The 26,949-nt window shown below is 36.8% G+C and overlaps 1 protein-coding gene across 3 annotated transcripts in view; it reads right to left on the reverse strand.

The window, feature by feature from the left end:
- The window catches only part of MAN1A1 (mannosidase alpha class 1A member 1), a 165,490-nt gene that overhangs the window by 85,630 nt on the left and 52,911 nt on the right, over positions 1 to 26,949 (reverse strand). For all 3 annotated transcript variants that reach the window (XM_057739135.1, XM_057739134.1, XM_057739132.1), the window contains exon 5: positions 17,570 to 17,650. In XM_057739135.1, coding sequence (XP_057595118.1) covers positions 17,570 to 17,650 — 81 coding nt within the window. The remainder of the gene's footprint in view (positions 1 to 17,569; positions 17,651 to 26,949) is intronic.

Genomic DNA, 26,949 nt, shown 5'->3' on the forward strand with positions numbered 1-26,949 from the left:
GATGAGAACCTCTGAGAAAACACAATTGTTTAGTAAGAACGCCCAAGTTCAGGGATGCTAGGAATGTGAATGTTTAAGTAGGCTTTTAGCCATATAATTTCCCAAAGACTGAGCTGCATAAATGATTTTGGCTGAGTAATAAATAGCTGAGGCTTATACAGCATTCAGTATATTCTAGTGACTCTTCTGCATGTCTACATTTACTAAGTCACTTAATCCTTCTAACAAGCTTTAGAAATGGGAGAGGTTATCACCCCTGATTATGTTCACACAATGCCAGCAAGAAGCAGAGCTGGGATTTGAATGCCATAGGCTGGTGCCAGAGTCCATGGTCTTGACCACTGCTCCACACTGCTGAAACCAAGTTTCGGAATGGCTCTGAACAAAAGTAACATTTGCTGTAAAATGAGAATGAATTAATGAAAAAATTGTTTAGTGTTCTCTATACAATATATGTTATATCACAGTACATCCTATTAAGTATATAGTATGTTTATGACTTGAAAATTTACTACCAAACCTAAAAGTGGTAAATAAAAAATTGTTTCAAGTTATTTAGGTAATCTGTTTCATAAAGTAAAAAGATGAATGCTGTAAGTCAAAATATCTGTTCAACCAACACTTTAAGACATGTAGAATATTTACATGTACTTTATATTTTAATTATACTTGTTTCACATGTGAAATATGATCTCTAATTTATACACATCAGCTAATGCAAACGCATTAAATATTCTTTCAGAGAGAGAAAGACATCCAAAATAGATCCCAAGATCCAAAATTGATTTCACTAAGCTTGACTGTTGTTCTGGGTAATTTCTTTTATTATTGATTTATTTTAAAACATATTTAAATTCTAAAGACACCAGAGATACAGATCCTCTCACCCACAACACACATGCCTACAGATTGCATAGCCTGGTGTAAAGACACACATCCTAGTAATTACCACCCAGGTCAAAAAACAGGACTTCGTCAGCCCTCCTAGAAGCCTTCTGTGTGCCCTGTCACAACTCCTTCCCCCTCTCCAAAAGTAACCACATCCTGACATTTATTCTCTTATATTTCTTTATCAACCAACAGCACACCCTTAGACATGACAGACAGTCTTGCCCACTTTAAAAAAAACAAAGAATGACTTCTAAGCCTTTTTTTAAATCATAGGTGCCCTCTTTTCCCCTTTCATTTCCCTATAATTTATCTGGATACATTTAAGTCATTTGGACTCCAGGAGCCTCATTCTGCACATGTGTGGTGCAGTTCAACACATTCTTCTCACCGTATTTTTGACAAATTGGAAACTGGGTCCAGAGACTTGATCCCTTTGACAAGACTCTAGGTGATATGTTCTTTTATCAGGAGGCACATACGTGGTTTGCTTCCCTTTTGAGAAGTCAGCAGCTTTGATAACCATGGCCTGGATCCATTAACTCATCAGGGGTTGTGAAAATGGGTAAGCTTCTACCTTTATCATTTTACTGTCATTTATTAACAGAAATAATTTTATTAACAGGCACTTGGCTTATCTATTATTTGGTTTCCAGTGGTATAGTTCACACAGGAAAGGCAAGTCAAAGGCTTGATTCTTTTCCTTCACCAATTTTCAAGGTAATAAATTGCTTCCCTGTCATTCTTTGAAGGTGACCAACTGTTTTTGCTTTTTAATATCATTAAGAACTTACTAACTTAAACATATTTAATGTGTGTTAATCCGTTACATTTATTATTTTTACTGAAACTCAAAATTGTCATCTTTTGCTGGAGGAGGCCTCTTTGAAGTTGGCCCCTGTGTCCTTCTGACATTACTCTAGTAGTCTTTTCAGCATCTTTGTTACCTGGTTTGATAATATGTTTCAGAATAATCACGTAAATTTTCTATTTCAGTCACTTCTCAAGAAGCCCTGGTTAGTAGGAAATAGGAATTCAAGACCCAATGGGTGTGCTAGGGATGCTTCATTGTTTCTAGGCCTTTTCAATCTGCATTCAAATTTTGGGTAAGGAAGGAATTAAGACTGTGGGTATACATAAGTAAAAAAATCAGTGCATCAGCAAAAGAAACCATAAACAAGACAAGAAGACAACCCTCAGAATGGGAGAAAATATTCGCCAATGAAGCAACGGACAAAGGATTAATCACCAAAATATACAAGCAGCTCATGCAGCTTAATACCAAAAAAGCAAATAACCCAATCCAAAAATGGGCAGAAGACCTAAATAGACATATCTCCAAAGAAGACATGCAGATGGCTAACAAACACATGAAAAGATGCTCAACATTACTAATTATTATAGAAATCCAAGTCAAAGCCACAATGAGGTATCACCTCACACCAGTCAGAATGGCCATCATCAAAAAATCTAGAAACAATAAATGTTGGAGAGGGTGTGGAGAAAAGGGAACCCTCCTGCACTGTTGGTGGGAATGTAAGTTAGTACAGCCACTATGGAAAACAGTTTGAAGGTTCCTTAAAAAACTGAAAATAGAACTACCATATGACCCAGAAATCCCACTACTGGGCATATACCCTGAGAAAACCATAATCCAAAAAGAAACATATACCACAATGTTCACTGCAGCACTATTTACAATAGCCAGGAAATGGAAGCAACCTAAATGCCCATCAATAGGTGAACGGATAAAGAAGATGCAGCACATATATACAATGGAATATTACTCAGCCATAAAAAGGAATGAAACTGAGTTATATGTAGTGAGGTGGATGGACCTAGAGTCTGTCATACAGAGCAAAGCCAGAAAGAGAAAAACAAATACCATATGCTAACTCATATATATGGAATCTAAAAAAATGGTACTGATGAACCCAGTGACAGGGCAAGAATAAAGATGCAGATGTAGAGAATGGACTTGAGGACACAGGGTTGGGGGGACAGGGGGCAAAGGGGAAGCTGGGACGAAGTGAGAGAGTAGCATTGACATACATACACTACCAAATGTAAAATAGCTAGTGGGAAGCTGCTGCATAACAAAGGGAGATCAACTCAATGATGGGTGATGACTTAGAGGGCTGGGATAGGGAGGGTGGGAGGGAATTGCGGGAGGGAGGCAATATGGGGATATATGTATAAATACAGCTGATTCACTTTGGTGTACCTCAAAAATTGGTACAAGAGTGTAAAGCAATTATATTCCAATAAAGAGTTTAAAAAAAAAGATTCAGTGCATGTTCCCCATTGTTTCTGTGTCTGTAACAGTTTATTGTTTTCTTTGCAGTTTTTCTCCAATTTTTAGCATCTCCCTTCCACTATCAACTAGCCAATTTCTCTTCCATAGGATACAAGGTTTTTCCAGAGCATAGACGCCCAACTTTCCTACTTCTTTTTCACTCTCAGGTATTTACATATCTGGACTACCTAAGCATCATATAGCAAGAAGCACAAATCTACATTTCACCAGAAGGAGTGTTTACACCAAAAATGAATTAAGTTTTGGGTTACGAGGAGGAAACTTCTCCCACATACCGCTCCTACAATTTACAACATTCTGTGAACTTGAAAAAATGTGTCATATTCTATAACACTGCATTTAGAGAATGCTTAAATGACACATTTCATATTCCATTACTTTAAATTAATAAAAAAAAATCTGAAAGTGATAAAATGGCTTGGTCAAGGTAATGCAGTGAGTCAACCACTAAACAGCGTGAGAAGCCAGGATTCCAGATTCTAAGAGCCACGTTCCTTCCACTCCATAAGAGCTACTTAAGTTCACTAGGTAGATGTCTCCAATATAATGAATATTTCAAGTAGCCTTCTGTCTACAGATGGTTTACCTATAGACCCCAAATTTGGCAACTTTCCTTCGAAATACAATTTTAAGTAGTGAGAGCCTCAGATCATTACACAGAAGTCCACTCCAATTCCAGGATCACAGGCAAGTAGGTAGTCCTCATAAATGGAAGGAGAGGCAGAGTTTTAGGGTGAGGAGAAAGTGAAGTGAAAGAAGACACTGGGCTTTTCATCACATGTACGGATTCCCCCCATTTTTTTTTTTAAATAAAGTACTTCAAAATATAGAAATTTCCCATATCTGTGTACCCATGAACAAGCTCTATCAATTCATATCAGGTAGTCATGTAGCCATATTTGCTTTGAATTTTAAAATATAAAGGAAAATATTACAAATTCAAAAAAATACAGTGTCTAATTACCTTGGGTTTCCATAATAAAGTGAATCTAGACTTTGATTTGAGAAGTCTCACGAGTGTCTGGTATACATTTCCCTTTTTCGAGACACCTCCTTTATCTCTCATACAAGGTTTTCTTTTTTCCCTGGCTCATCACTGAACAGCTTTTCTCTTACTCTCTTCTTCTTCAAGCAAGCACGCATGCTTTTGAAGTTTCTTAAGGGATATTTACTGCTGTAACAACAGGAAAAAGGCTCTCTGCTTATGTCTTCCCTAATACCTTCTTTCAATTAGATCCTGTAGAGAGAGACAAAGTCACAGATTGTGCCACATGCCTCAGTAGTCCCAGATTTCCTTCCATGTTACTAATGAACATAAACTTTATTACTGAGTCTATAATAATCATCACAAATAATTCCGTGCTTTCAGCTTATAAGCGATTGAGCATGGAAAATACAAAGAGATTTTCACTGAACATATTTTTTTAGGAGTATGAAATACTCTACACAATAATTTGTATCACATTTCAGATAGGGGTGTGTGTGTGTGTGTGTGTGTGTGTGTAACAAAAAAATCTTGTTACTATAGTTAGCTTTTGTCTTTTTAAACTGTTCTTGCAAATACAAAGACTAAGTAGTTACTCTGAGACTGTGCAAGGATTTATGACCAATCTGTTTACTTAAGCTCTGTGTCACCTCCATTTCCATGTGAACTGAGGATGATATTAGCATCTAATAGATGTTGTTGTAAGCAAACCCACCATCTGAAATGGAAATCTATAAATTGACTATAAAGAAGGAAATTCAATTATCACTGTGCAAAGTCATTTTCTTTATGAAACAGATGTCAGAAAGGGAGAAAGGTGACTTTCAAGACTTCACAGGCTGGATTCTTATAAGAAAAGTTTAAAAAATTCAAATCTTAAAAAAGGCTAGAACAACTAAATCTTGAGGAAGCTAAGGGGCAAAAGTTTGGTAAGGATTTTTTTCAAGTTTACTGCAATTCTCCTTTAATATTTTTCTGATCATAAGATTAGTACTAGTTCACTATGAAAAATCTAAGTATAGAAAAACAAAAAGACAGGGGAAAGATCATATACCAATTACAAGGAAATCTTATTCACATTTAAGAATAATTTCCTATGTAGTTATTGTTTTCCATAGCTGAAAACAAAGAAACAAACAAAAATACCAAGTTCATAGATACAGAGAACAGATTGGTAGTTGCCAGAAATGGAGGGTGGAGAGTGTGAGAAATGGGTGCAGGGGGTCAAAAATAATCATTTACACATTACATTTTTATCTTGATCTATTTACCAGTATTTGTCCATGTCATTAAATAAACAAGCATAAAGTTTAATGGTTGCACAACATGCCATTATGTGGGCGTTCCATGATCTGCTCTACTATTCTTTTACTGTTGGATATTGGAAATGTCTCTTCCTATTTACTGAGTATATATAACATATTCATTAACTGCTTTAGGCATAATATGATTACATTTTGGATTATTTCCTTTGGATAAATTCCCCAATGTTGAATAACTGAGACTAAATAAATATCTTTATTAAGGATTTTCTTATATATATACACCGTACTTAATAGCTTTTCGGAGCAAATGTATCAAATTACATTCCCTTCAGCAATGTTGAAGTGAATTTTTGCTCTACTCTCACCAACCTGCGTATAAACATAGTTTTTAGTCTTTGCTAATTTGATAGGGAAGAAGGGAGGGAGAAAGAAGTCAAAGTGTTGGTATTTTACTTTTGAGTATTTATAAGGAGAGTCGGTGATTATTCTGCATCTGCCTGGACATGGGGGTCGGGGAACACATTGAACAGATAAGTAAAACTAGTGGGAAGTGCACGCCAGGCAGTGGTGACATGAGACTGGTAATCCTTGAAAGTGTGGCAGCTACCCATTTACCTGAATACTAATTAGTTCCCATTACTTGAGGTAGCATCTTGAAATTCCACAATGGTTGAACCCCTAGGAAGAACTGGAGGGATGCCAGGTCACTGGATTTAATCTCAGTTTAACCCAAGGGCCCTGGTTTTGAGTCTTGTCTTTTAACAACCGTTAACAACTACAACATATTAGAAAATGGCTCACTGTAAAATCTTTAATGACTATGAAAAGTGGACATTTTGATCATTTTTTTGCAGTTACTTTTATGATACATAACAATAAATATGAGCTTTCCTTCTTTTCTTTGTCTGAGTGAATAAAATATAAAAAGCAAGCAGGTAACTAGATTCCAAATTTTTATTCACAGTCAGGAGAAATTTATTAAAGTGCTGTCAACATATGGTAGATTTATGAGCTATTTCTAAGTTCTTTTTGGAATTTTCTAATTACATAAAAGCACTCCAATTGTATTGGTAAACTTTCACAATTTATGTCTGTTAATAAAGCCGAACTATTTCAGTTTCATTTGAAATGACAAAGTACTTACCTTTTCCCTTCATATTTCTTTATCAGAAAATATGATTCAAAACTTGAAAATATTATTTTTTCCTAAATTGTGTACATCTATATCATTCAGGGCTCTCAACTACTACCATCCTCAATATGCATTTTATTCTGATAAAGAGGGTGAAGGAATGAAGAACAAAGAGAAGGAAAATAAGAATGCTTGCAACTTGAAGAACTATTTGGAAAATTTCAAGGAAAATTCTGTTTTGGAAAAGGACATGACGTGATGAATAAATAATTTCAAATATGACTGGAATACAAATCTGTTATAAACTCATAAGTATTAATATATCACAGTTTAGTTTTCATACGTCAGTTACTCTTTGTTGGTCAGGAAAGTGGAAGCTTTCATAGGTTACAGAAGATTGCAGCTGGCTCATTACATGAGGGTTAGATGCTGAACTGATGAGCAAATGAGAGAGACTGTGGTACCAACCCTGGTAACGCTGGTTCTGGGAATAATACGTCGACAGGGTCACGGTGCAGACAGAGAAGGGTCTAATTCCAGTTCTACCACTTCCTACATGGCTCAGGAATCAGCAGATCAGACCTTCAGTGTGGCTCCAACATGGAGATTACGGAGTCTCTCCGGTATTGATACTGCACACCTGGCACACAATAAACCCTCAAAAAATGGTCTTACTACCACCATTATCATCACCACCACTGTCCTCCTCCTCTTCTCTGTCCCAAAGAAAAGAGAGAAATCTACCATAAACTCAGAACTCTTGGGTTCCTCTGTTTAGAATGTTATTACCTCCAAGTCTTCAATGGTGTCATTCCGATCTGAGTTCCAATTCACCCTAAAGTAGTCCTCCTCTTCCTATCCCTCTCGCTGTTACTCTTTATCCATGATTATATTGTATTTTCCTCACAGCACTTTCTGCCATCTGAAATTACACTGTAAGCTTATTTAATATTTTATCTTACTAGCATGTACATTTCATGAAAGCAGGGACCTCGTCTAATTTATTTATCACTGAGTCCTCCAGAGATAAGAACACAGCTTGGCACATAATAGATGCTCAAAATGATCACAGCTGGAAAATAATATTTGCTGGATAAAGGTGTGAATTGTAAGTAACTAAACATGTTAATTATAACTAAACAGTTACTAACTGCAAGCCTGACAAGATGATAGAGCTTTAAGGTCCACTATGCCTAATTCTTTGGAGTTAAACTCTGGGTTAATATTCTAAGTCTAGTCATAAAGCATTATATAGCATTATACAGTCATAAAGATTAGACAGCAGAAACTCAACACACGTGCTATGGTTGTTATTTGAATTAGTAGTTAAATCTATATTGAATAATAAGTGTACTTTCTACTGACTAGCAGAAATTCATGAGAGAAGACTACAGTAGGAAGCCATTATTTAATAATTTTAAGACCCAGTTAGCCGTAAGAATTGAAACACAGAAGTTAGCAGCAATTTATAAATTAGAGCAATTGTGGCTATTATTATATCAAGAACTTAACCAAAAATCTGCTAAATAAGATCAAACAAATAAATGCATCTACTAAATGGGACTTATAAAACAAAGGTGACAATTTCTTTTGTTTATCTGACCTAACTCTAACCTTCTAGCAATTGGCATGAATGAAAAACAGAAGTGTTTATAATAAAGAGCTGTGAAAAAATTCTTGTGTTTTATGCCCATATCATTAAATCTCTCGGATTTCCTCATTTTGCAGGACTGTGGAATTCGTCACTATTTGTACTGTTTCAAGGAACTGGATACCTCAAATTAAAATAAAGATAAATTACTAACTTAAAAACAAACATTACGCTCAAGGCTTAGGTTCACTTTATTATCAACGTAAAAGAATTTTCAGCTAAATAATAAGATGAACTTCCAAATGCAAAATTAATGGTAGTATATCCAGATATATCAGCAGATGTCTCTTGGAGAAACACTTCATAATGTAGCAGAAATGGCTTCAGTTACTAGAATAGTTAACCCCAAGATTTGTCAATGAACTATCTTCCAAAATGTTTCAAAGAAAAAGACTTTAAAGAAATACATAAACTATAAATCTACATCATTAAATGGTAACACAAGAAAGCTTTGTAAAGGAAATCTTTAGAAGACATACTTTAGAAGACACCTGCTATAGACTGAATGTTTCTGTCCTCCCAAAATCCATATGTGAAATGCTAATCCCCAGTGTAACAAATAATTTGGAGATGGAGGCTTTCGGAAGTGTTTAGGTCATGAGGGTGGAGCTTCCATGAATGAAATTAGTGCCTTTATAAAAAGATACCCTAGAGAGCTCTTTCACCCCTTCTGCCATGTGAAGACACATAAAGAAGATGGCCATCTATGAAACAAGAAGCTAGCCCTCACGAAACACTGAATCTTCTGGCACCTCGATCTTGGATTTCCCAGCCTCCATAGCTATGAGAAATAAATGTTTGTTGTTTATAAACCACCCAGTCTATGGTATTCTACTATAGTATATAGCAGCCTGAATGGATTAAAGGAAATTCAAAACAAATTTACATCACTACAGTCAAATTTACTAAAGTTACCATAGATAAAATTTCATCTAGTTATAGCTTAAAAGAAACAGCTCTGCATAGGTACACAGTTGCATTAAATCTAATTAGTTAATATGCATTTTGTTTACATTTCTACTGCCAACTCTAATCATTTGTACTAACTTCTTAAGGCTCTAGTCATGAATGTTTGTCCAACAATCATATATTTAAATTTCATACTGCATGAATATTTTTCTTTATTTTGTTTAAGCAGCGACCTTTGTTCACTATACATTTTCCTATGAATTTATGGATATTATGTAAAGTGTTTATATCTTAGCAAATTTAAAAATAAGTTCACTGATGCTTGGAAGTTTTTTAAGACCAATTATTATTGTTTTCAATTAAAATATATTGCACAGTAAGCCATGCAGAATGGCTTCTGGCAAAATCCCTCCTTAATCACTCAGTCTTGTGATCTTATCCTGGATTATGACATCACTCAAAACTTCCCTATTTTTTAAATCTCTTATTCATACATTCCACTATATAGCCTTAACTTCCAGAGCTTCTAGTCAACCGATAAATTACTGCTACTACCACTATCCTACTTCAACTAAACATCAGGCAGTTTAACCAGTCCATTTTCTCTCCAACCCTCACTCACCTGCTTTTTTTCATACTGTCTTATACTTGTTCTTGGACTTCATGGTCTATAATTTTAATATTTTTTTTGCCAATACCATAAAGTCCATGCCTTTTTTGCTTTCTCTGTCTCAACTGTCTAGCAACTCAACTAAAACAAACCAACTACCTTCTCCATGCTTACATCTGAACTGCTGAGCATTTCTGCACACATCTGAGGACTAATGCCACCATGAATTCATGGTCACCCATTTAGATATTGTCCAGAAACTGTACCATGTTTCTTTAGTCAACCCTCTCTAGAAGGACAATTTCAAGTTATACACACTCATCTCAAATGTCTATTCTCTCCCCATGAACCTCAGCAGATGTCCTTGTCTGATACTTCTTCATACAGTTAACAGAGGAATTGGATAGTAAACATCTCATATCTTTGCCACCAAATCTACCAAGTCACTAACATGTGTGTCCATTTTCTCCTCTACTCTCTCATACTGCAGTGGAGGAGGGACCACTCACTAAGGCTATCTGTCCTCTGAATCCTCCCCTCCCCTGCCTTCTTAAAGACCTTCTCCTCTTCAATCAAAACCAATTTGGATTATATGCTATTACTCTACTAAAAGTACTTTCAGTAAACTCATCTGTGACCTCCACATTGCTGTGTCCAAAGATACTTTTCAGTCCTTAAACATCTTGCCCTAGCAGCAACCTTTGACACAACTGAATACTTCCTCATTTTTCAAAATACTATTTTCCCTTTGCTTCTGTGATAACCATATTTATTGGTTTTCCTCCTACTTCTGGGATTACCACTTCTTAGTCTCCTTTTCCAACTCCTTCCTCTCACCAACCCTAAATGTTAAGGCTCCCTTTTTTCAACCTATATACATCCTCAGCAGCCCCATTCCCGTCTATCCCTTCAATTATCATTTAGCTATTGACGGCTCATAAGTTCAAGCCTATAGCCTACTTCTATCTTCTACATTTGAGATCCCTAATGTCTGGTTGCTACTTGGTATCTTGTAGCTAGACTGCCTAACTTTGAAAGCCAGCTCTGCTACTTTGTATGCCCTTGGGTAAGTTATTTAACACTCAGTGCTCTGTTTCTTCCTATGTAAAATGAGGATAAAAACAATATATACTCCTACTTTACAGGGATGTTATAACATCTAAATGAATCAATACTTGTCAATGCAGACTATTTCTCTTATTCATTGTTTCTGCAGCACCAAGTGCAGTCATTGCTTCAGTGCAGGTATTCAATAAACATATGCTGGTCCACTAAATAAATGAACTCACCAGATGGTAAATTATCACAATTCTCAGGAATTTTCTGCTAGTCCCATTAAAATTTAAATTCCTTGTTATAGCTACCTCACGATACCTTTCTAAAGGACACTACAATAATTTCAAAGAAAAAAAAATACAGAAATATTCCTGAAAAAATACAGCTTCTGTTTAAATCACACATATACGTTCACACAAATTTAGTATTAGAAATCCATGTCAGTATGATTCAGGCAATAAAAATGACGAAGTATTGGTTTCAACAGACACTGTAAATTATGAAATGATTCAACATACATCTAAACATGTTACCTCATCGTTTACATTAGGTTTTGCAAAACAAGAAGTGCCTGGCCTGAAGACACACAGAGAAGGTGGCTGGAGGAAAGGCACCAGGTCCACAGTGTCTGCTCAACACAGCTAATCAGTGCTCTTTGCTCCCAAACAGCAATGATTAGCTCCCCCACCAGACAACTGCAGTACTGATGACAGGCATTTCTTTTTTATAAAGTAGTTCACCTTTGTTTCTCAACTTTATTATTTAAAATATGGAAGGTTACATGAGATAGGAGATGTTTCTTGGAGAAACAGAATTTTGTAGACAAGTGCTAGAAGAGTAGCCTTGCACTTGACAAGCTGGTGAAGATGGTTTCCTATGCCAAGGGATGACTCTCTACTTACTACCCTAGGGCCACAGGATGGAAGTCTTTTGCTTGTGGTACAGACGAATTTCAGTTTGGGGAATTCCCCCTCTTTTTACAAATTCCTATCTTCTGCTTCTCCTGGCAGTTGGGAAGGCTATACAATTTCACCCAAGTCAGTGGCCCCTGTGGCAGTCGTGTGGTGGTAACACTGCATCCTCTCCCCCAACCCTTTAAGTCACAGTGACCATGTGACTTGCTCTGGCTAATAAGATGAGAGCTGAAGTAACAGGTGTCTTTTTGATAGACGCATTAAAAGCCAGTGTGTGATTTTCCAGGTTTTCTTTTGCCACTCCCCATCCTCCAACACCCTGACTCCTGCCTTGGTAAATGCAAATGACTCAGATGGCAGCCACTCCATCAGTCTGGGCTCCAGAGGGAGGATGATGAGCAGCAGAGTTGTGGGCAGAGGATGCAGCATGGGCAGGACATAAAGAGTGGGTAGAGATTTCGTCTTAAACCACTGAGACTTTGAGGCTGTTACTGCATCATAATAGCTCTATGCTCACTGATGTGAATTTGCAGTCCACTCACGATGTGCAAAGTACTGTGCTAAACTAAAAGGGATACACATATTTCATTAAGAAAAGTTAATTTTCTGAGTTTCCCTCTCCTTTAGGTGCCAAGCCCTCTTGTTTGGTCTGCCACATTTATCAATCAGATGCAAAATCTACACCAGCTTCTGCCATTTATACATTAGCCATGAATAAGGTTTGGAGCTGAAATTATTGGCAAACTGTAGAAATGCTTTCACGAATTACTGAGATAAAGTTCTTACAGCTAAAAAAACTTCTGTGCCTCCAAAAACAATTATAAATAGTGAGAGAGTAGCATAGACATATATATACTACCAACTGTAAAATAGATAGCTGGTGGGAAGCTGCTGTATAACAAAGGGATATCAACTCGAGGATGCATGATGCCTTAGAGGACTGGGATGGGGAGGGTGGGGGGGAGTCGAGGGAGGGAGGGGATACGGGGATATGTGTATAAATACAGATGATTGAATTTGGTGTACCTCAAAAAATAAATAAATAAATAAATAAATAAATAAATAAATAAATAAAATGAGAAAAAAATACAGGATAGAGCTTTATACAGAGGGAGACACACATAGCAAACCTGAGTTAAGGAGCAGGTATGATTTCTGTAATTCAGTGTAGGACAATAAAAGGTAGTATCTTCATTTGACTAGAGTGTAAGTTATTTTAGAATCACTCCTAGATCCCTTTTACATACAAAATAAACTTCTATCTTAATAAAATATTCAATATGAGACAATTTAACTCATTAACCATGGAAACAATTACAAATATAAGCAAAATTACTGTAGTCTAATATCATTTTGCTAAATTAAACCTTTTAAAATGAAAATACTACCTATTCAGTTTATCACATTCGTTTATTTTATAAAAGTTTCAATAATGGATGCCAAACAGTAAATTAATACCTAAAGTATATGTAAGGATCATCACTAAACAAACTCTACAAAATTGATGTCTAAGCACCCCAAATGTCTGAGTCCTATTACGAGAAAAAAGTCGATCTTTCTACCACTACACTCACATTCTCAGTCTTATTCCTCTCCTCCCCACTCCACAATCCTACCCCCTTCCTTTATATTTCCCCCATTGATATTGTTAAAATTTGTGGTGTTAGCTACTTCTCTTTTTCAGTGAGTCCTTCAGCAATCTTTGGTACTGGTGTTTCTGGAGCAGTAGATTTCTTTAGGTTAATTTGGGAAAACATTCTTTTGTCACCTTCAAAATGAAGGCTATCTTGGCAGAGTAAACTGATTTAATGTAAAAAATCCACTATATGTGTTTCCCCAGTCTTGGATCAGATGCCCTTGTTACCTTTATTCATTGAAAGCTCATTCTTCAATCTTTTTAGCTTTGATGAATTGACTTCTTGTTTCTCTAGTTCACATACTTAAAATACAGTAGTTGAATGTTTCTTTGAGGATTAAATACCTCATCAGTTCCAAATGTTTTCTCTTAATTTACAGAATAAAGTAGTTTTTCAAATCAGGAAAAGCTTTCCTAAGCAGTATTATATTAAATTATCAGTTTCCATGCAGCTTGTCTATTTCCTCTGACACCCCTATTCATCGTAGTGTCTTTTTTTTTTGGACTTCCAAACATCTTTTCTTCCTACCCTTCCATCAGGGCCTCAATTTCCTGTTCAGGAATTATCTATCAAACCCAGTGGAAGACTTTTATCATATCCTCTCTTTCATTTCCTATGATCCTCAAGGGACCACGTTAGCTAAAACTGTCAACTGACCTCTTTCTCCTGCAACTTTGTCTTGTCAAGGGTAGAAAAAATTAGTGCATGTTTATAAATTCTAGGATGTCCCAGAGTATTTATTGAGCCACAGAGACCTTCCATGGCAACTTGAGAGTGTTAGTTCCAATGTTTTCTTCAGCCTTCTCTATGAGTCTCTGGCATCACTATATCCCATTAAACTCACTTTCTGCTCAATATAGCCATTGATTTCTGTCGTAAAACAAATAATAATATGTGGTATGGTCATACATGCTAATTTTCTACGTGTATCATCTTCTCTTGAAATGTCTTGTTTTGCATTTGCCAATTTTCAATACTGCTTTTGCTTTGGTTACTCTTACTCTACAGTAACATTTCCTAAAATTTGTTCTGGGAAATAATGTTTGTAACTCAGTGTTAGCAGATGTTATATTAAAAAAAAACACAGGGAAGTTATAGTTAAGTAAGTATGGAAACATAGGGATAAATAAAATTAGTTTCTTTTTCTGTGAATTGTGAATTTCTAAGAAAGAATATAGGATGTAGTTTTTTGCGAATTTATTTTTAGTATGTATATAGATACAGATTTATCCTGCCATATCTAAAGAAACTAGTGATCTGTAGAATATAATTTGGGTAATGATATTCTAGATGCTATTTACTATCTCCAATGGGGACTTTAGTTTCTGTTGAGCTTATAATAAGGCAATGCTATCTCTTTTATTTAATTTTATTACTGATCATTTAGTATTTGGTATTCATCTTACTTTTATCCTATCTGTAATTCTCGTGGTTATTTGCATTTCTCATATAGACTCTGGAAATCTTGTGGCTTGTTTTTTTTTTTTTTAAATAACACTACAAAATATTTTAACTGAGCTAGGACATTTTAAGTTTTTGAATATCTGCCTGTAATCAAAGTATATGTCAACAGGTATTTCATGTTCCTTTTGTTCTTTTGGTAGGTTTAGAAGCCCACTGACAGTCTCGATTATTGTTCAGTATTTCTAATTGTAATTTTCCTGAAGCATGTAACACAAGTCAGTGGTATTTCCTCTTCTGTTTTTGCAACATAAATTTAAGAATCTTGAGCTTATGTCAATGTGGGCCTATATACTTCTAATGGTAATTTATAAGGTGTTCTCAGAATATTCCTGAGCCTCAGCGATGAAATGAGAATGTTAAATTATGGTGATTTAGTAGCTCTTCTATGAGATAATTTAGGAAGATGAATTTTCCTAGACTATCTTAGCAATACCTTGTAATACCCTGATCTATATAAAAGTGTAGCATAGAACTTTATCAACAATCTAAAACCAACTAATCTATAATGTGGCCATGCTAATGTTCCTTCTATTAAATGAATGCCCAATTTTTCATTCTGATATGGAGACAAATAGATCAAGCTCAGATTTAGGGTAAAATAATTTTTGTTGATCACATTCCTGACAGCCAATTCCCCTGAGCATACTGGTCAACCATCAGTGATGAGGTAACTGGGAGGAAGAAACAGGAGGTGATGGTAAAACAGTCTAATACTAATTGTTTCTCACCTGGCAATCCTGCTTTAGAGAATAAATATATTTATTGGCTGATTATAGCTACATTATTCAAAATACAGGAATACTGGAAACAACCCAACTGTCCAACATTTAGGGAATAGTTAGCAAAAACTATGCTGAGAAGATGGATCTTTAAAAACTAAAATTAAAACATATTCCACAGAAACATAGAAAAGTATTCATTTTTAAAAAAGGAAATACATAAGGTAACTTTTATCATAGAATTAAAATACAGAAAATATAGATATAATTAACACAACGTTTTGCACAGGGATAAGGACAAAGCATAAATACTAAAAGAATAATTATTTTCATTGGAGATGTTCTTTGTAGTCCTTTGCTTACTAAAGTTAGCTAAGTATAGAATTAAAAAATACTCTTACAAGGTCTCAGCCAAATAATTTTATCTGTAGGCAAGCTATATTTATGTGTATTATATTAATATCAGTACATAAATATATACATCTCTAGCAAGCATACACACATATAGAAACAAACACAGGTATATAAACTTAAGACACTGTTATGAGTGAGAAAGTATCCTAATTTACATGATGCGTATTTAGAAGAAATACATAATTGTTTCTCTCTGCATGCTCCATTACCCTATCTGAGCCCAGACAGAATGAAGTAGTCCTTATTTCCTCCAAATTGTCTCATGCCCACAGAAATGATGAAGAAAGTTAAAACCACCGTCATCCTAAGTGTGTCAAATCAAACACAACGAGAATACACAAGCACTGGATACTCAAAGACATATATTCTAAAAGCAGAAACCTGTTTAGTAAAAAAAAAAGCAGTTAATTTTAAGTAAGAGTTTTTAAAAATATGGATTCCCAGGCTTAGTGTTTAGAACATCCTAAACCAAAATGAACAAGTGAAGTTATCTGGGACTGGAAAAGGGAAGAAGGGGGATAATGAAGATTAGGACTCATCACAAACAGGACTGATAGTTGGGGATACAGAAGCCATCGACATACCCTAAAAACCTCTATGGTAGAACAAAAATCTAAAGAAAAAGAGAATGTTAAGATCGTACATGTTGTTTTTGTTATGACTAGGAAAGCACCCGAGAGACAGAAACAAAGTAAAGTAGCCTTTCTCATTAAACATTTATTGCTCTGCTTAAATTTGTTTGAAGGAACATAGAAATACATGAGCCACTAGGTAAGATGCACTCTTCCCCTAGCCAGACTGCTGAGGCTAACACAAATCTGATTGATAAGCAATTGAAATACGTGACTGTTTTCCCTTGATGTCAGCTTTTAACACTGTCAACATTAAAGGTGAGGTCCATTCTAATGACTCTTAGTGAACACTTAGGTTGTCATTCATAAAGAACATCCAAAGCCTTTCAAGAAAATAGCATCTGTGCTTTCCATGAGCATAATACAAAAATCCTTTCTTAATCTATTGATCAAAGGCAGCTAAGTTAAAAATTCCTTCTTTGCTCTGAGCAGCAGGTAATTAATTAAGCCCCCACCCAGGAAGAGCTGCAAAGCACTTTACACACAGGGGTACTGGCCTACAGGACTTCCCACTGGGAAGCTGAGTATCTCACTCACTCACTCTCAATTTCTTAAATACTATAATTTTTCTATCTTACTTGCCAGGCTTTCTTTATTTCAAAAAGTTTTTATTAAGCTAATATTATACTAACATTAAAATAACTTTTAAAGAAAGAAATCCACAGGCATGCCCCTATACTAAACCTCTTTACTTTGTCCACAGGCATATATAATTTGCAGTTTTAATCACATCATACATAACATAATGGAGCCAGGCTTTTTTTAGAGGCACTGCTCAACATTTCCTGACAACATGTTCTACCAAACTTCCCCTGTGTGCTCAGTTAATCAGTACATATTATAAGAAATTCAGTATATGATAGAGGCCCATCAAAATGTGAAAATTTAATGAATACCACAAAAGGCATACTTTACTCAGAAAATAAAATTTTAAGACACTTCATAATTCCCATTTACATGTCACTTTTCATCTTACCTCTTCTCCAGACAGATAGTAAGCTGAGATTAGTCCACCAACAAAGCGTATATTTACTTCAAAAACAGAAACTTCAGCATTCTGTGGAAACAAAGGAGATTCATACATAAATGGTAGTACACAATTGAGAAAAATGTCACCCTGATAAAGTGCATGAAATATTAAAATCTGTTCAATCTTACATGCTTGCCCAGAGAAATTTATACACAAGAGGGAAAAGCCCTGTCTTTTTTTTTTTTTTTTGGGCTGCATTGTGTCTTCGTTGCTGAGCACGGGCTTTCTCTAGTTGTGGCAAGTGGGGGCTACTCTATGTTGTTGTGCGCAGGCTTCTTATTGTGGTGGCTTCTCTTTTTGTGGAGCACGGGTTCTAGGCGCGTGAGCTTCAGGAGTTGTGGTATGTGGGCTCAGTAATTGTGGCTCGAGGGTTCTAGAATGCAGCTCAGTAGTTGTGGCGCACAGGCTTAGTTGGGATCTTCCCAGACCAGAGATGGAACCTGTGCCCCCTGCACTGGCAGGTGGATTCTTAACCACTGTGCCACCAGGGAAGCCCAGCCCTGTCTTTTAACAGTGTCAAAATATATGTAAACAGATAAAATAATTTTGACCCCTAAAATAACAATTATAAACATATTTATGAGATGAAGTTATCTCCTCCCTCTATTCAGTAGTAGATAAAATACTCAATATTCTCTGTGCGGATGCGACAGGCCCAGGACATTCTATTTTTCTAGTCTGTGTTCTTTTATTTCATTCATTTGCCTGTTTTTCTTCCCAAAAGGCTATTCAGACTCTTTATACTTTTGCTGGTAGTTCAACATAGTCTAGAATTCTTCCCATGTCATTTAAAGTAGCACAGCTAGGATGCAAATAGGATTTGAAGTTGAAGCGATTTGGGTTCTAGTGCTGGTTCTTAAATTTTCTGCCTGTGGCCTGGGATAGTCATATTTTTCTGAGAAGAAATTTCATCTTTGCATAAAGGAGATAATAATAATATATGCCGTACCTTGTTAAAACAGCTGTTAGATACATCAGTGATAGCTTGCTTTTATGGTAATTTACAAAGCTCTATATCCTGTGCTTATCTCTTCACGTGGACTGTGTCTTTTAGTCCTCATACCAACCAGTGAAATAACTGCTATTCCTCTGTCCATTTTACAAATGGAGAAACTGAGATTTATAGTGGTTACTATGACATTTTTAAGGTCAGACAACTAATAAGTGGTTGAATCGGAATTTAAACTTGACTATTCCGATCCCCGCCTACGGCTCTGTTACCGACTCCCGTATCACCTCACATGAAAACGCATCAAGTATCTTTATTAATGGTCATGTAATTGTGGCATGTAATTAGTCATTCTGCCAATACTTTTATTTTACAATATTTGACTACTACATGGATCTGTGCTGCATCCTATTACTAGATAATTTAGCATAGCTAACCTATAATAGATGTTAGGTACACTTTGTTACTGAACCAAACTTGGGTCTACTCGCTCACATATGCTAAAGTCAATCTACTGACACTGTATTGTGGGGCAGGAAGGTACAGCATTTATTGCAGGGCACTAAGCAACAAGAATGAGCAGCTCGTGCTCAAAAGACCCAAACTCAATGGCTTTCAGGGAAGGGGTTTTAAAAGCAGTGTGAGGGAGGGGGCGGCAGGGTGTGCGAGCAGCTCGTGTACCATTCTCAGATTGGTTGGCATCAAGGTGAAATTTCAAGCATCATTAACCTTTCGGTTTCAGATGGTCTAGGGTCTATGTGCTTGTGGTCAGCAGTTTTCATCTGGTGGGGGTCTGCTTCCTGAAAAAACAACATAGGAATGTGTCCCAGGCCTTTATCTATATATTTCAGGGAACTGGGAGTTTGGTGATTATGGTATGTGGCAGATTTATAGTCTAAACTGCTACCAGTTTCCTGGCCCAACAGCTATTCTTTGTTTCTACACCTTCACATTTCCTAATCATTAACTCTTGAGCCAGCCTTTTGAGACTCTGGGGAGGCCTGGAAGACTAAAGCAAAAGCCTTTTGCTTCAAAGGATAGGGACACAGGGGCTTGTATACGGTTTCAGCTTCAAGCTTTTTTTAGCTTCTTTTCGCGTTCATTGGGCCTACCCAGTAATTGTTCACTTTTGCCTAATATCAAACCATTCACTGAAATCACAGGGGCTAACAATAACAACAAACTAATACATGGAGTCAATATCCAGCACATGAGCTTAGTCACAATCATCTGAGATATTACTTCCTTTAACAAACATTCATTAAGCAACTACTATGTGTCGGGCACAGTCCTAGGTTCTAGGGACAGAGCAATGAAGACTCATAAGGTCCTCAAACTCATGGAGTTTACATTTTAGTGGGAGAAAACAATTCCAGAAGAAAAAAAAAGGACATATATTTTCTTTAATTTCCACGTGCTTGCTCTAAAACGGTACAAGGATCTAATAAATTAAAGCTAAGTAATTGCTTAAGTTAAAAAAAAACTTTTCAAAACACTTCTTGCAAAAAGAAGGTCATGAAAATTACTTAGGAGATATAATTACTAGGTCAGAGTTAGGCAAAAGCATCATAGGACTCTGGTTAGTTCGTTCAACTGTATTTCATAATTTGTAACATATACCTAATATAATTTGATTAAAGGAATTTACACGGGAACAATTTATCTGTGCTGTATATTGCTCTGAATATTTCATAAATATTGGTAAAAGCTTTAATATTCCATAAAATTACTGATAAGGAAAAAGGAAGGGGACTGTTTATCTTGGCTTACACAGCTATACTTCTTATGTCTAAAGGTAACACTGTCTAATAATAAAATCTAATAAATAAAACCCTCAAATCCTATCACTCTCAATTTATACTTGTGTTTTTCAGTTTTTAAACCTAGGAACAGTCCTCCACATTTCTGCCTATTGAAGTCTATTAAGATGATTTTCTTTTTTTATTCTAGCTTTGGTTTCATTTGATATACATTCTCTTCTCCTATGAAAATTTTGAATAATCAGGACTTTTATATAAACATCTGATAAAAATTATTGCAAGGTAGAGGACTGAGCCATGTCAAACACTATCATAAATACATCCTCAGCAAGACATCGGTCACCTACTGGGTACAATTGTTCAACCAATTATTGATCCAGCCATGTATTCTAGAACCTAAATTCAATTTATCTTCTGCTGTCTGTAAGATACTGAGAGATGGTTCTGCAAAGTGCCATGTTGAAGGTCAGTGCTTTGTCTTTTGGGTTTCTAGGATCTAATAGTTTGATGAGTCTGTCCAAGAAGCAAATCTGTCTTGGTAATGAATCCATACAGGTTCCCAGTTCCTTGTATTCTTGTCTTGAAAGATCTCACCCGGGAAGTCACATCACCATTAGCTGTACTGAATAGTCTCATATCTACTTTCTTTTGAAAACTAAAATTACATTTGAATTCCTAGCATGTAATTTGTTCTACTTTTTTTTTCAAAGTTAAATTTAAATTATTTAGAAACCTTTATTTGAGAGCTCTTCACATTTTGGGTTTTAGGTCAGAAGACTGAAATTTATACACTTTAGGTCACTCTTTACAGATCCTTAGATGAGAAACACTAAGAAGATAAACACATAACAGATCGGTTGGCTGTACTGGGGGCAGCAGACTATCAGAGCACGACCCTAGAGTCAGAAAGACCTGGGACTGAAGGCTGGTTCAGGAGCTAGCTGAGTGTGAGATCCCAGGCCAGTCACATATTCTCTCTGAGCCTTGGTTTCCTCATTTGTAAAAGTGGACAATGCATTTCTTACAAGCCACTACGAGTCCATGAATGTACATCACTGTGCACAATGCCTGACACAGGTACTCAATAAAGAGCTGCTGCCATTACCACTGCACAGATGCTCAGCTTAAGTAAACTGATAAGGCCCAGGTTCCTCAGGGGGTTAGAAAACCAGAAACTCCAGAATCATAATATTCTAAACACTAGAATGCAAACTGATATATCTTCTCCGACCCTCATGGGCGTCATGTTTCAAATCCTCTTCTGAAATATAGTATCCTGACCAAACTTCCTTTTGGGCTTGATATAATTTATACAATATCTGGGTTTTCAAAAGTGAACTTCTACATTCTGAGGGTTTGAGGCCAATTTTATAAACTTCTGACTCTAATTTCCATAAAAATAAACTTATTAAATCTAAATGAAGATATACATCCTATTAATATTCATACAGCATCTTTTAAGATGTTCTAAGTTTTCCAGTGACTTACCCTAATGACAGAAGAGGGGTTAGGGCAGGGAGAGAATAGTATGTAAAGAATGGAAGCCCCGAGAGGAGAAAAGATGGCGGCGAAGTAGAGAGACGTGGAGTGCATCCCTCTCCACAGATGCATTGGGAATGCACGGAAGGACGCAGTCATTCCCACAGAGAACCAGCTGAACACCAGCAGACGGCCTTGGACACCAGAAAGGGCTGCGGGGAGCCCGACATAGCCGGTAGGGAGGCATCTACGAGGGCTCAAAGAGGGTGAAGGGGCGGAGCTGTGGCAGACGGGAGGGAGTGAGAAACATACCGAGGGTCCGCAGCGCAGCTCAGCGTTCCCGGACCGAGACATCGATCCGCGGCTGAACGGAGGGTCCAGGAGTGGGAGCGTGGGAACCGGAGAGCTGGTTCAGGGTGAGAAACATTGTTGCCAGTAGGCTGACCGACCGAGAGCACAGTAGGGAGGAGGTCCGGAGAGAGGAGTGCCCCTCCCTGAGAGCTGCCTGGCCATGATGGCGGCTGGAGGCTGCAGGCTCGCGGAGGTGGGGGGGGGGAGGAGCCACGCGCATAGCCTCTCCCTCTCTTTCCGCGCCTCTGCAACAGGCAGTGGACAGACGCCCTGCGGGCCACCTAAGGCGCTCAGGGATAACAAGCACCCTCAGGCGCTCGGGCGGGGCTAGATTAAAACCCCTTGCAACGCCAGCAGCAGGGAGGCTGCCGAGAGAAAAAAACAACAGCATCAAAAAGAAAAAAATCCCTAGAGAGGCCCAACTCTAAGACTTTCTGTTTACGCCTGAGCCACCAGCTTCCCTCTGCAACAGGCACCTCCAAGCCTGACTGAAACAACAGGGGGCCACTGCTCACTCACTCCCAGGAGAAGGAGCCACTATTATACCCTCCCCCTCCCCACACACCGAGGCTTACAGACCAACAATAAAGGAACCTCTGCTGGTCACAGAATAACGCAAAAAAAAAAAAAAACCCAAGACAAGGAGAAGGACACTTACAGCTGAGACGCTAAGGAAACAGAAATATTAGTATCAATTCCTATTGAACTGGTCCATTCTGGGATCAGTTCTGGACTTTTTTTTTTTTTTTTTTCCTTTCTCTCGCTCTCTTTTTTTTTTTTTTTTTTTATTTATTAAATACGATCTTAGCCCTAAGGGATCTACAAGTTTTATAACATAATTTTTTAATGATACTTTTTATTCTTTTTTTTTTTTCTGCCTTTTTATATATTTCTATATCTAGCTAAGTTTTTGGTAGTACGGACAAAATAACTCTCATACTTTCCTTTCATCCCTATCTTTTATACACTTCTATTCCTTTCTTTTTATTTGCATATTTCCAACCACAGTACGCTCTTCTGTTCCCCTTTCTTCCAGCCATTTTAAGTTTATTTTATCTTAACATACTTATAAGCAACACTATCGGTCTGCTCAGACTCCTTGCTCTATTCTCCAGATGACGCACTGCCTTGGTATTTAATATTAGGCTTTTGTCTTTATCTTAGTTCTTAGTACAGTTGTCTAATTACATTCTGAGAATCTCCATTCTCTCTGGTGGTACTCCAGCTCTTTTCTATATTTGATCCTAGCTTACAAAATCTCCCTGGATTGATGTTTGTAGGTGTAGGGTGTTATTTGTTGTTTGTTTGCTTTTGCTTTTGTCTCTGATTTGTTCTGTTTCAGTTGTCAATTTCTGCTGGGTTTCTCTTTGAATATCTGATAGCACACTGGGGTTCTGTCAGGTCTTTCTAGAGCCTTATGTCCTAATGGATTCAATAATTGTGTGTCTTATACATGTATGTGTTTCCTAGACTGAATATTCGTTTAATCCAATACTTGGACATTAGTCTGAGGCTTGGACAGTCTTCTATAAATACCTCTATCACCAGGACAAGCAACCCCAAAAGCTTGGACAACCATGAGGAAACAAAGAAACACCATGCAGGCAAAGGAGCAGGAAAAAAACCCACAAGACCAAATAAATGAAGAGGAAATAGGGAAAATGCCTGAAAAAGAATTTAGAGTAATGATAGTAAAAATGATACAAAATCTCGATAACAAAATAGAGAAAGTACAAGAAACAGTTCATAAGAACTCAGAAAAACAAACAGCAATGGATAACAAAATAACTGAAATTAAAAATACTCTAGATGCTATAACCAGCAGAATGACTGAGGCAGAAGAATGAATAACTGAGTTGGAAGATAGAATGGGGGAAATAACTGCCACAGAGCAGGAAAAAGAAAAAAAAATAAAAAGACTAGAAGACAGCCTCAGAGACCTCAGTGATAACCTTAAACGTACCAACATTCGAATTATAGGCATCCCAGAAGAAGAAGAAAACAAGAAAGGGTCTGAGAAAATATTTGAAGAGGTTCTAGTGGAAAACTTCCCCAACATGGGAAAGGAAATAATGAACCAAGTCCAAGAAACACAGAGAGTCCCATACAGAATAAACCCAAGGAGAAATACACCAAGACACATATTAATCAAACTAATGACAATTAAACACAAAGAAAAAATATTAAAAGCAGCAAGAGAAAAGCAACAAACAACATATAAGGGAAAACCCATCAGGATAACAGCTGACCTTTCTACAGAAACTCTGCAGGCCAGAAGGGAATGGCAGGATATACTGAAAGTCCTGAAAGAGAGAAACCTACAGCCAAGAAGACTCTACCCAGCAAGAATCTCATTCAGATTTGAGGGAGAAATCAAAAGCTCTCCAGACAAGCAAAAGTTAAGAGAATTCAGCACCACCAAACCAGCCTTACAACAAGTGCTAAAGGAACTTCTCTAAGTAGGAAACACAAGAAAAGGAAAACACCTACAAATACCAACCCAAAACAATTAAGAAAATGGTAATTGGAACACACATGTCAATAATCACTTTAAATGTAAATGGATTAAATGCTCCAACCAAAAGACACAGACTGGCTGAATGGATACAAAAACAAGACCCTTCTATATGCTGCCTACAAGAAACCCACTTCAGACCAAGGGATACATACAGACTGAAAGTCAAGGGATGGAAAAAGATATTCCATGCAAATGGAAGTCAAAAGAAAGCTGGAGTAGCAAGACTCATATCAGACAAATTAGACTTGAAAGTAAAGACTATTAAAAGAGACAAGGAAGGACACTACATAATGATCAAGGGATCCATCCAAGAAGAACATATCATAATGGTAAATATCTATGCCCCCAATATAGGAGCACCTCAATACATAAGGCAAATGCTAACAGCCATAAAAGGGGACATCGACAGTAACACAATAATAGTGGGAGACTTGAACACCCCACTTACATCAATGGACAGATCATCCAAACAGAAAATAAATAAAGACACACAAGCTTTAAATGACACATTAGACCATCTCGACTTAATTGATATTTATAGGACATTCCATCCAAAAACGACAGACTACACTTTCTTCTCAGGTGCACACAGAACATTTTCCAGGATAGATCACATCTTGGGTCACAAATCAAACCTCAGCAAATTCAAGAAAACTGAAATCATATCAAGCATCTTCTCAGACCACAATGCCATGAGACTAGATATCAATTACAGGAAAAAAACTGCAAAAAATACAAACACATGGAGGCTAAACAATTCACTCTTAAACAACCAAGGAATCACTACAGAAATCAAAGAGGAAATCAAAAAATACCTAGAAACAAATGACAACGAAAACACAACAACCCAAAACCTATGGGATGCAGCAAAAGCAGTTCTAAGAGGGAAGTTTATAGCAATACAGTCCTACCTTAAGAAACAAGAAAATGATCGAATAAACAACCTAACCTTACACCTCAAACAACTAGAGAAAGAAGAACAAAGAAACCCCAAAGTGAGCAGAAGCAAAGAAATCATAAAGATCAGAGCAGAAATAAATGAAAAAGAAAGGAAAGAAACCATAAGAAAAATTAATAAAACTAAAAGCTGGTTCTTTGAGAAGATTAACAAAATTGATAAACCATTAGCCAGACTCATCAAGAAAAAAAGGGAGAAGATGCAAATCAACAGAATTAGAAATGAAAAAGGAGAAGTCACAACGGACACCTCAGAAATACAAAACATCATGAGACTACTACAAGCAACTATATGCCAATCAATTGGATAACCTGGAAGAAATGGATACATTCTTAGAAAAATACAATCTTCCAAGACTGAACCAGGAAGAAATAGAAACCATGAACAGACCAATCACAAGTACAGAAATTGAGGCAGTGATTAAAAATCTCCCAACACACAAAAGCCCAGGACCAGATGGATTCACAGGCGAATTCTATCAAACATTTCGAGAAGAGTTAACACCTATCCTTCTCAAAGTCTTCCAAAATATTGCAGAAGGCGGAGCACTCCCAAACTCATTCTACGAGGCTACCATCACCCTGATACCAAAACCAGGCAAAGATGTCACAAAAAAAGAAAACTACAGACCAATATCACTGATGAACATAGAGGCAAAAATCCTCAACAAAATACTAGCTAACAGACTCCAACAGCACATTAAAAAAATCATCCACCATGATCAAGTGGGGTTTATCCCTGGGATGCAAGGATTCTTCAATATACACAAATCAATCAACGTGATACATCACATCAACAAATTGAAGGATAAAAACCATATGATCATTTCAATAGATGCAGAAAAAGCTTTTGACAAAGTTCAACATCCATTTATGATAAAAGCTCTCCAGAAAATGGGCATAGAAGGAAATTACCTCAACATCATAAAAGCCATATATGACAAACCAAAAGCCAACATTGTTCTCAATGGAGAAAAACTGGAAGAATTCCCTCTAAGAACAGGAACAAGACAAGGGTGTCCACTCTCACCACTGTTATTCAACATAGTTTTGGAAGTTTTAGCCACAGCAATCAGAGAAGAAAAAGAAATAAAAGGAATGCAAATTGGAAAAGAAGAAGTAAAATTGTCACTCTTTGCAGATGACATGATATTATATATAGAAAACCCTAAAGACTCTACCAGAAAACTGCTAGCACTCATTGATGAGTTTAGTAAAGTAGCAGGATACAAAATTAATGCCCAGAAATCTCTTGCATTCATATACACTAACAACGGAAGAGCAGAAAGAGAAATTAAGGAAACTCTCCCAT

Source organism: Hippopotamus amphibius, chromosome 6 (assembly GCF_030028045.1).
Source record: "Hippopotamus amphibius kiboko isolate mHipAmp2 chromosome 6, mHipAmp2.hap2, whole genome shotgun sequence".
In the NCBI taxonomy this organism is placed as follows: Eukaryota; Metazoa; Chordata; class Mammalia; order Artiodactyla; family Hippopotamidae; genus Hippopotamus; species Hippopotamus amphibius.